The following is an 11,070-nucleotide window of genomic DNA, read 5'->3' as shown; positions in this document are numbered from 1 at the left end:
TGGAACGATGGTTAAAAAACAAAACAAAACTAGAAAAGCCCCCAGACTCACCAGTTCTTGACAGTGGGAACTAGGGGGATCTCTGCTGCCCCCCCCCCACTGCCCTGCACTGTGTGGGGGGCTCTGCACAAGCCACCCAAAGCCCCAAGGCCATTGCAGGAACTGGTGAGTCCCAGGGGTTCTCTCAGGTGTTTTCTCCTAAAAGGCCAGAGCTGAGGGGGAGCAACAGGAGCTGGGGCAGGTGGGATGGGGGGGCCTGGGGGAGCAACCAGGTGTCCCCCGATAGTCCCATTCCCCATCCCCCAGGTCCTCCTCCCCACCCCCTTACTTACCAGCTCTGAGTCCAGCTCCAGCTCCAGCTCCCTGGTGCAGTAGGCAGGGACTATTCAAATCAAAGTTCTCTGAATCTTTTCCAAAAATTCAGAGAGCTTTGAATTGATTTGGACCTTTTTATTGGTCCCCGATTCGATTTGATTTGGATTTGGAGATTCAGCCACTGAATTGGACTGAATCGCCTCCAAATCAAATCACCACCTGAAGCTTTGCACAATCCTACTGCACACTCCCTGCTTGCCTCAGACTGCTAGCAGGGGACTGGGGGCTAGCAACACTCCCACCCCTTGAACAGCCAGCAGGGGAAAGCCTGGGATGGTTCAGGCAGACCCCCCTAATCAGAGGTGCTGCCAGGGCCTGGCCACACCCACCCCCCTCAGCTCAGCATTGTGCAGGGTAGGGATGGTTACTCTACCACACCCTAGCTTCTAGCCTGAGCCACTACAGGCATGTGCCTGAATTTCCTCAGTCCAGAGAGAATGTCTCTCCAGTTACAAACCAGTTCAGCCTAACCAGGTTAAACTAACCTGCAAAGACTGAATCAATACAGGCTCGGGCTTTTTGAATGTCTGCCCTTAGTCTAGAGGTATAGTCATGAATTTTATGTCAAAGTAGTGTTTTATTAAAAGTGCTTTTTCAGATCAAAATGTTCCATGAAAACAAATAAGAATTTCAATCAACTCCCACCAAACTCAGCCATATTTCCCTTTGAGGTTGCCTGACAGTGTTAGAAAGCCAGGCTTCCACTGTCTGAAGGTCCTATAAACCTCACTGAGACTTTGACATGCCCAGCTAGAGCCATAAGTCATGCCTATGTTCATTGGAACAGCCCAATGAATCCCCAGGAATCAGGATCTGCCAGCTCTTCCATTTCCTTTGGAGGAAAATAAGTATCATAGTGAAAGTAACTGATGTTTCCACATTTTTCACAGGTTCTTTCCATGCCAAATTCCAAAACATCTACTTTGAATTCCATTTGGAACAAAAGCTTCATTGAAACTTTCATATTTCTCCTGGGGAATAGACTGAGTTGCAGTTGACTTCATTGGGTGATGTTGAGTAAGCCACTTGGCTCTTCGATGCCTGCATTCATGATTCACATATAGGGATGGGATAGATCCAGTAGGAGTCACTGGTGACAACATACCCCCTTTCAGTTGAACACACTATATAAGCAGCAGCCAGGGAACTATTTCAAAATCCTCAAAACAGGTAAGGATTTCCCCCATCTTCCCCTCCATGTTCAGTGGCACATTCCCTCCCCTCCACTTACCATCCCTTGACCCCCACCCATTGCTCCTGCTGTCTCTGGCTGTTTTGGGGGCATGAATAGAAGAGGAGCTATATCACTGGACTCAGCCAGGAACAGCAACAGTTGCCTAATCCTACTGGTGTTGCCTTCCAGCCCAGGAGCAGGCTCAGGGGAAGGAAACCCACTGCTGCTACTGTTATCTTGAGACGAGCTTATCTCCACATACAGCCTGGCTAGAGAAAGGGAAGAGTGACTCCCATCTGTGTCAGCTGGGGATAGTGGCAGCAGTGAATGGGAGGAGGGGAAGGGAGGAAATATAAGGAGAAGGAAAAGAAGGGACCATTCTGCTGAGCATGAAGGGGAATGGAAAGGGAAGATTCTTACCTGCTGAACATTGAGAGACTTAAAAAGAGTGCCCCCCTGCTGGTCCTGTGATACAATTTGTCTGTTCTGCTATGGTGGGGAGAAGGAAAGAGGGAGGCTGGGCTGCAGTCACCCCTCCAGTGCAAGACAATGTACCTGCACCCTAAGTATCCAAAATCCTGAAACCATACATGTATAGGTAGGAAAACTCTTCCTTTACCAAGTTTGTCCATATAGATCATAAATTCTTGAGGGATTCTTATTCAGCTTTTGCATACTGTGAAGCAAGAGAGGCCTTAAATCCTAATAAAGGCTTTTGGGCATCAGCATACTAAGAACAGTGGGTTGAAATGCTAGTCCCTGTTCTGGATAGGAAAAGAAGGAGCTGCTATTAAATGATCTATATCCAAACTCTAATGAGTGATAATTTACAGTTCTCCAAGTACAGAATGAAGGTTCTGTTTTTAGCACTGAATGTAAAAAAGTAAGTACCCTAAGAAAATACAGAATAACAATACCAAGGGATTAAACTGAGTGAGACTTTCCTAGATTTACCATTCAACACCAAAAGAGAGACAGCTAAAATTAAACCTAATTAATCAAACTAATGCACTTTGTCACAAGTAGGCTAGTTTTAGCTATTGCACAGTTTCTCTGTTAACTGTCATGTATAAATTTTCCTTAATATGCTGCCCTTGATGGTTCCAGTCTGTCCTAGCAGTGACATTCTCATTTCAACCATGTTAGCTGCCATATTAAAAAAAAAAATCTGCCTCTTTTCTGACAACATCGCTATTCAGAGAGAGAGGAACACAAATAAGAACCCCACTGCAGCAGCTACTAGATACGATTGTTATCAGAAGGGAAGTGTCTTTTACAAGGCTCTGACACCAAGAACAAAACATCAGCAAGTCTCATGTGCTCCTGTACAACTGATTACATTAGATAATTTTATCTTACTCATTGAGAGGCGGGAAAGGCTGGGTGTGATAAATGGCTATTGTTATACCATACCTGACCACTCTGGCACCCACCCAACCAAGCCTGATGATGATAATCAGGTAATGTAATTTGCATGATATCTGACAAAGGATAAGCCAGGTCCCACCCGTCTGTTGGAAGGAAAACCCCCATCTGGTTGCTGTAATACCATGGAGTTACATTTTACTATTAAAAGAGAGAAAGAAAATGTTCTGAAACAGGGTTTTATTATTATTGTTTTTATCATACTTACATGATGGAACACAAGAAAGAAGCACTTGCTCTGAAGCAGATGGCAGTATTCTTCTGTGCACTGCAGCCTGAAAAACATACACTGTTAAAAATGACAGGCTTCTCTATTGTTGCCAACATTTTCAGACTTTGATTCCTTATGCTGAACACATGTATCTCCTTGTAACAGGGAACCCTAGCCCTGTTACCAGAAGACAGGTTCGCCCTGTAAGACCAGAACTTTCTGGGCACAGTGTGCTGGTAAGGTAGGCGTTAAAAGTTGAGCCTGGCCAGCTGGTCAGGTGACCAGAAGGGGGCAGGCCAGGGCTATAAAAACCCTGGGCTGGGCAGTAGGGGCTAGCAGCCAAAGGGGAAGAAGTGCATCCCAGAGCTCCACGCAGAGGCTTGGTGATCAGTCCAAAGGCTGGAGATGGGGAACTACAGAGGACCCCAGAGAGATGGCAGCAACCCCCAGAAGAAGGACTGTAGCTGACAGTGGGGAGCAGAAGCATGAACCCCTGCATAAATGTAAGCTGACATGCTGCCTTCCTTAATCATATTTCTCTTGGTGGTGGTTATTGCCCATGGACAGGACTGTTCATATTTTTTTTTGTTATTGAATAACACTGGTGGTTTGGGCGAGGCTCTTGGGGAAGGAGGAGGCCTCATTGGGACCCCACTACAATATGGGGACCCAGCACCAGTGTGGGCACAGGATTTGGGGTTCACTGACCCCGGCACCAAAGAAGGTGCAGTATTCAGGATACATAGGACCCAGCGCCAGTATGGGCGCAGGATTTTAGGGTGTACAGACCCAGGCGCCAGAGGGCACAATCCTAAAAAGCCAGAGTGGTCTGGTTTTGGGCTTTTTTCTGGACTGGGACAGTGGGGGTTCAGGGCCATTCTCTGGCCTTGAACTTGCAGCCCCCTGGCTGTATAGCCAATGGCCAGGCCTCTGGGCCAGGGAGGCTGGACTCCAGATTGGAGCAGAAAGGAAGGCCATGAGCCTTAAGACAAGAAAAAAAGACTAGAGCCTCAGAGTCAAACCCTGTTTGGAGGATTTAGATGGGGAGGCCTAGCTAGAGAAAGGCAGGGGTCAAGGCCCGTGGAGGCAGAAGACCCCAACATATGAAATATAATAGTCTCCTGCTTGCAAGAACATCAGTATAATAATTTTCCATCAAGATGTGGCAGACGAGTAGAGAGCAGGACACAAGAAACCTTAAAGGGGACTCCAAGGGCACAGATAATAGGGAAGATGGAGCTGGGGAGGGCGACCTGTTATACTCCCCACCTCCCCACCTAAATTATGGCCTGATATACAAGGATACTGACAACCCACTGAAATTCTCTGTGGGTGATTTAAAAAAAAAAAAAAAGATCAAAGGAATTTAAGACTGCAAATCCTTTTGATTTTCAATGAGACTTGTGCTCCTAAAGTACCCAATATGGGAAAGCCAACCAAAATGACAGTTCATTTTTGTTATGCAGATAACACTCATAGCAAATACAGCTAGAAAGTCATTTGTATTTCATGGATTTGTTAGCTTGAAAATTCTGCCCTGCACCTTCCTAACTAATGTCAAAAGCCTACAATGTTGATTCCTCCTTGAAAGCTCATATTCTCCCAATATTTATGCCTTCAACATTAAACTATACCAAACACATGAATTTCTGGTGGGAGTCACTTGCTGCTCCCACCAGAGGCAAACAACTGCTGCACGACAAGTGAGAGATGGTACCAGTGTCAATGTGTTTGTACAATGACTGTAAAATTAGTCTGCGTGGCACCAAAACACATTCAGCATTAGCAAGAGCCTCCCAACCCTAGCAGCTTATTGGGCTAGCGTGTCTCAGGCACACCGGTGTCGGTAGTCAGTAACACACAAGGAGTGGCATGACTAGTGTCCCATCAAGCTTCTTTTCACTTCCCAACTTAAATGACCAAGTATCCATTTACAGCTTCAGGCAGTCTTTGGCAAGACTCTGAAGTGGCTTTGAGCTCAAGCTTCCAGAACCACAGCACACTATTTTAATTGCTCTTCCTTTGGAACCAGCCCCATCCTTAACTACTGAATGTGTGTACAAATATATTGCATAAGCATTTTTTAAAAGAAAACTGCAGAACATATCTATTCTTCTAAAAAGAAAAGCGCTCTTATGCTGCATGCATGTGCAGAATATATACATACATATATGCATATGGAAATAATAAAAATGATGAGAATTAAAAAAGCATCTATTACTAAGATCAGCTCCCTCTAGTGCTAGGCATTGTACAAACACACAAAGTAAAAAAACAGTTCTGCCTCAAAAATGTTGGAGTGCAAAGTTTGGAATCTGGCTGATGCACATTTTATAGAGGTTGAAAACATTTTAAAGCAGGAAGGAAAATTCTGAGCTAATATCACTAGCTCATAAAATCGAGTCAGTACAAAAAGGATACACAAGTCATGGAAAGCAAGCACTTACTTGGATACAAAGGATCCTAGGAAGTACATCACAGGCACAGCGACAAGGATAGCAAAAGCAACCAACAGAGCTAGAAAAAACCAACAAAACACTAATATTAGTTTCTAGGGGATATGGATGTTGCACCCCTGTTCCCTGTAACCACTCCAAAGATTAAAGTAGCTCTGCACCATGCACTAGCTCCCTGAGAAGTGGTACAGATAGTTGGGTATAAGGAATTAGCAATGCTTCGCCTGAGAACTACATACCATTGCAGGCAAACAAACCCTTCCAGAATGGAAAAGTTGCAAACCTCTTCAACGAAGTAATACATAATTCCAGAGTAACAAACATATGCCTCTTAAAGTACATGATTAAACTCTAAAAAGTCAGACAGCACCAAATATTGCAAATGTAGCCTTAACTCTGCCTTACAGTACATTACAATCCTGAGAATTTTAATGTACGTTAACCACAGCCACTTCATTTTAGTTACAGTTTCACAAGTTGAGGAACTGGTACGCTGTCTTAAACCAGGGGTGTCAAACTCACCCTACCCCTAGACCCAGGCCACAAGTTGTATGTTTGACACCAATCTTAAACTCTATGAACTGCCTTTCACAAAGAGAAATATGTCACGCATAGGGTCTGCAGCCACTGTTTAGCCCATTAATATTCATTTATATTATGGTATATATAAAGTCTCCAGTCATGTTGCTCAGTATCATACAGTAACCAGAAAACATCCTCCTTGCCCCCCCAAAGTCATCCTTTTTTTTGCCCAACTCTATTTTTTCTCTGTGATGGTTCTGTGGGTGCCTTGGATTTTATTTATTTTTAAGCTCATAGGTATCCTTATTGTCTTAATCCACAATGCCATGAGTAACTATATCCTGTGTAACTGCAGACAACAGACAAAACTGATCAGCTGCAGCATTTTATAGCTGTTGAACTCAGCTAACAAGCAGTATCAGTTCATCAGTTGTATCATGGAAGATGCAAGTACTAGCAAATGTAATGCCATTAGAACGCTTTCAACAAAACTAATAACTTATGAATGTCTTGAGGCTTAAGGCTAAAAGATACAAGTCCAGAATTTATTTATTGTGATAGTAGCTCAAACGTTGCAACAGGGGCCACTTTTATGGAAGTATGAACCAATTGCTGGATCCTAATTGCAGTATATAGTGTCATAAATGCTCTTGTAAGTTTTGTAGATTAGTGTCCATACAAAGTTCCATCATCCTTTGCAAACTGATTCACAAGGTGAGAGACAAAACTTCTGGAAAAGCAGATACAGGACCTGTGAATGTAACAAAGCGTTTTCTTGTCATTTGTTACATGCTGTCAATCAGTTTACCAGAACAAGAAGTGGCAGATGTTCAAGTGAAGATCTTGTGTTCACAGGGTTCTCTATACCGGGTTTTTGTTTCTTGTATGGGTAAAGCTACACCAGTGCAAACCCCCTAACATAAAAGTTGAATGAGCAGAAAAATGTCATTTGCCCTGGTTCAGCCAGACAAAATGCAAAGGAAAGGTAGGACAAGTCCTTTTTATTCTCACATCTCAGAATGCCTTGGTGGTACGAAGCATGATATTGTTTTCAGAATATCCACGAGTATTATCATAATGGCAATATTTTGCACTCACTTGACTCGCATACAAATGTATACACAAGACCTAAGGCAACAGAGAAGTCCAAATGAGTGAGCTAAACAAACAAGATGGTAAAATCTACAAAGAAAACAAAGCAAGTAGAAAAGAGAACTACAAAGAAAAGGAGAAAAATGGTTCCTGTGAATTCAACTCACCTGCCATCAGGACCAGAATTTAATTTTTTACTGTATGTAATATATCCATATGCAATCCATTAATTCAACCCATATTTGCCATAAATCCATATACGAGTGGTGTTTAGTTTATTATAAACCTCTTGCTACAGCAGCAGCTAGATACTGACAAATGAACCCTAAGAGAAAAGCAAAACTGCTTGTTTCCAAATACAGCGGTTGTTCTTTTGATTGTAAAAGATGGAATGAATGGGAAGCCAGAACAGAGTGCATATCAATTTCTTCTAAACCTTTTAAAATAGAAAACTACTTTACATACTTGAAGGTCTCCACACCCCAATACTCTCACACTGTTAATGCATTTAGCAACACAACTATCCCTCTGAAGTAGGAATATGCTATTATCCACATGTTTCAAGTGGGGAATTGAGGCAAAGAGACTAAGGGACTTATCCAAAGCTGTACAGAAAGCATGTAGCATAGCAGGGATCTGAACGTAAGTTTCTTCTAATGATTTAGTCGCAGAACCAGCTATCTGTTCTATGGGGAAAAAATTAAAAGTTCTAAAATAAGAACAGAGGGACTAAAGACAATAGGAACTATGTGTCTCTGGCTCATTTTCCTACCAGATCTATCCCATCTAGATTGCACTGCATTACTTGTGACTTCTCCTTCTTTAACTTGTGAAATAAATACTGCAATGGCAACAATACATCCCTGCTCCTATTTTTGCATCTCCAAAAGAAAGGAAGCATAAATTAGCATGTGTAAAATAAAAATCTCATAAATCTTCACTAAGAGATATGGATCTGTATCTGGCAGGTATGTTTTGAGAAAGTTCAGTTACATCTACCATGAATGTTTGTATGCTTCTTGACTCTTTTGGCTGGCTCTGTGAGCAGCACTGTGAACCCTCTGGGAAAGCCTATTCTGAAATTTAGAAACTTTTAAACTTTCAACTTGATTGCATGGACTCAGTGACATTTGGAAAAGATATCCAAAGGGAACCCAATCCTTCAGCTTTTGAAACTTTGATCTACTCATCTAATATCCTCAATAATTAACTCAAGCCTTCCTTTGGCTGGTAGCAGTACAAAGATATTTCTAAATGCAAGTATATAAAGGTAGGTTTAGTGGTATAAAGGCAGGCAACTTAACACATGAATGTAGACATATATCCACATAATAGCACCAGTGGAAGGAAAGGAACCACCCCCACAAACCTAGCAGGGAAACCTAAATGAATCATGCACTTCCAACACAGCAGGTAGCTACATAAGAGAAGTGTGTGCCAACCTTACACTGAGTACACATGCCAAAGTCTTTCATGGTTTTACATCTACCTGGCATATGCTGTATTTCAGCTATATATTTCTTCATGATGTTATATGGCTGGTGTTACTCACAAAAATGAGATGTACCCCATCAAAATAAAATAATGCAGCAAGTCAGGCTGTACAGTCTTCAGACTGATCAGGAATGCAAAAGGTATATTTAAAAAGATACACTGCGATACTAGAAATCTGTAGGTTTATTCTCCTCCTCACTTGCATAAATATATCTAGAAGCAGCAACCCCACTGATTTCAGTGAATTGATCCCAGTATAAACATGAAGAGAAGAAAATCATGGTTTAGGATGAAACACTGCATAACCTTAATGGATCCAACACAAGAGTCTTGTAACCTTTTTTGTAAACCATCTAAGAATTATTCTTACCACTCCTAGAGCCATGGGATTACAAGACTCACTTTTTCAACAACAGAAACCTGAAGTTTCTAATCCTTTGTGGTTGTAAGCAGAAGCTTGAAAACATGATCTGAATACAAATTAAAACACCCTAAAATGTGTTATGTTTACAAATACAGTAAAAGCTTTGTTATTCTGCATAAGTGGGGTAAGTGGGGGTCCTGTTATCTGAGAGTTATACCTATCAAGGAAGACAGGAGCACAGCACAGCCACCCCCACTGGGAAGAACCTGGCTCTGCTCCAGCCCCAGCCCCAGCCCAGTGGCAGTCTGCCCTGCCCTGCGCAGATCCCTTTCCTCAGACATTTCCACCAGAGGGGGAAGCCAGGGGGCACATGCATGCATGCACACATTCAGCCCCCCCTGCAAAAATGTTCTCTTTCTGCCTATGCGGCTATCAAATAGAAGGGGTCCCGGCAGCTCCTCTACTGGCAGCATCACTAACTAACATAAACAACAAAAATACTTGATGTGCATGCCAGATGGACTTAGCAAAGATGCAGTTACTAAAGTGAGGATTTGTATTGGGGGATATTGGAAATTCCAGTTAATAGAGTGTTCTGGTTAGTAAAATGCCAGTTAACACCATTTTTACTGTACTAAGATATTTAAATCCTGATTTATTTGATATCTGATGCATGAATTTTGAAAGTTTAGTAATGGCAGCACTGATCTCTGGATCCTGGACATTATATTATGTGACTGGAGATGCTACAGCTACACAGATTTAAGCTTTCCTTGTTTTGATCGTGAAGGCAAGGGAAAACACTGAGAACTTAATTCTCAACACAGGGAGAGAAGGATACTGCCATTTGGAGGGAACATTTAAAATTAGAAGGGTTCTTTTAACTTATGTATTCCTTGGTTGATATGGATTCGTGCTTTCCTGATTTCCGTGAGCACTTAGCACAGCACATCTTAGGGTGAAGACAGTTGAGGGCAACAGAACCTTGTCTGTGTTATTCTAATTTAAAATCATACATCTCTCAATGTGTACACAAGGGGTTTGTAATTAGTGATATGGAAAGTCTGTAAACATGTAGCTTTGTACCTAGGATTAAATTGAAAGTGTTACTTGTTTGTTGCTTCAAGATGTTTGTATCAACTAAAAGGTGTTTGTATCAGCTAAAAAAGACAGGGCATGGCTCCATGTAATTCACTTGACTCAGAACTCGAGACAATTCTTCTGAACTCAGAACATTATCAAAAGTTTGTTCTTTCTGAAAGGCCAGGGCCCCAACTGAGAAGTCCAGGAGATTATTACTTGATAAATGGGTGAATGGTGGTATTCAATACATTTCACAAGCAGTAAGTATATAAATTGTTGTCATAGCACTATTTTAGAGGCATTCACTAACAAGGTGTGTTCAAACATCACCTCCACAACAATCTATTGCTTATATTAAATATTACTAATTAGTACTACTACTTACAAATTATCGGTACAGTGAGCTCAATTTTATGTCTGACCTCACTGTCAGTTGCTGTGATTTAAAATCTGAGGGGAAATCATTACATACATTAGCTGTGTATCACTTTGGTCAGCCCAGTAAAAACTTCTTTTTTATTTTGCAGTGATAATCAAAAAACAGACAACATGTTAGGATCCGTGAGAAATGTTAATGAACATGATACTGGAATATTAATTGGGTGGAGGATTCTTCCTCCTTTGTAAAACAGTTTTATAAAGACTTGAATGTTGGGTGATGATGTCATTCAACATCTTAGTACTCTAACATTTATTCCTGGTCACCTTAGATTGACTGAATCTGTGCCTGCACTGAATAATGTTGAAGAATAACCATTTATTTTATAATTTATGATTTTTTTTTTGATTTTTTTTTTAAGTCTTCTAAATCCAGGCGTGGGCAAATCTAGGACCTGGAACAATTGTTTCTAGAGTACCTAGACTGAAACTGCCT

General features: G+C 41.7%; 1 protein-coding gene across 1 annotated transcript in view; it reads right to left on the bottom strand.

Annotated features, from left to right (window-relative positions):
• Nucleotides 1–11,070, bottom strand: part of LOC109324298 (heparan-alpha-glucosaminide N-acetyltransferase-like) — a 369,073-nt gene that overhangs the window by 248,737 nt on the left and 109,266 nt on the right. The window contains exons 4-5 of the mRNA XM_019556284.1: nucleotides 5,633–5,702; nucleotides 3,183–3,249 (exon numbers count right to left, since the gene is read on the bottom strand). Coding sequence (XP_019411829.1) covers nucleotides 3,183–3,249; nucleotides 5,633–5,702 — 137 coding nt within the window. The remainder of the gene's footprint in view (nucleotides 1–3,182; nucleotides 3,250–5,632; nucleotides 5,703–11,070) is intronic.

Source organism: Crocodylus porosus, unplaced genomic scaffold, assembly GCF_001723895.1.
Source record: "Crocodylus porosus isolate Cpor-Errol unplaced genomic scaffold, CroPor_comp1, whole genome shotgun sequence".
NCBI classification, from domain to species: domain Eukaryota; kingdom Metazoa; phylum Chordata; order Crocodylia; family Crocodylidae; genus Crocodylus; species Crocodylus porosus.
The sequence above is the reverse complement of the archived record's forward strand: the minus strand, read 5'-3'. Positions and strand labels throughout refer to the sequence as shown.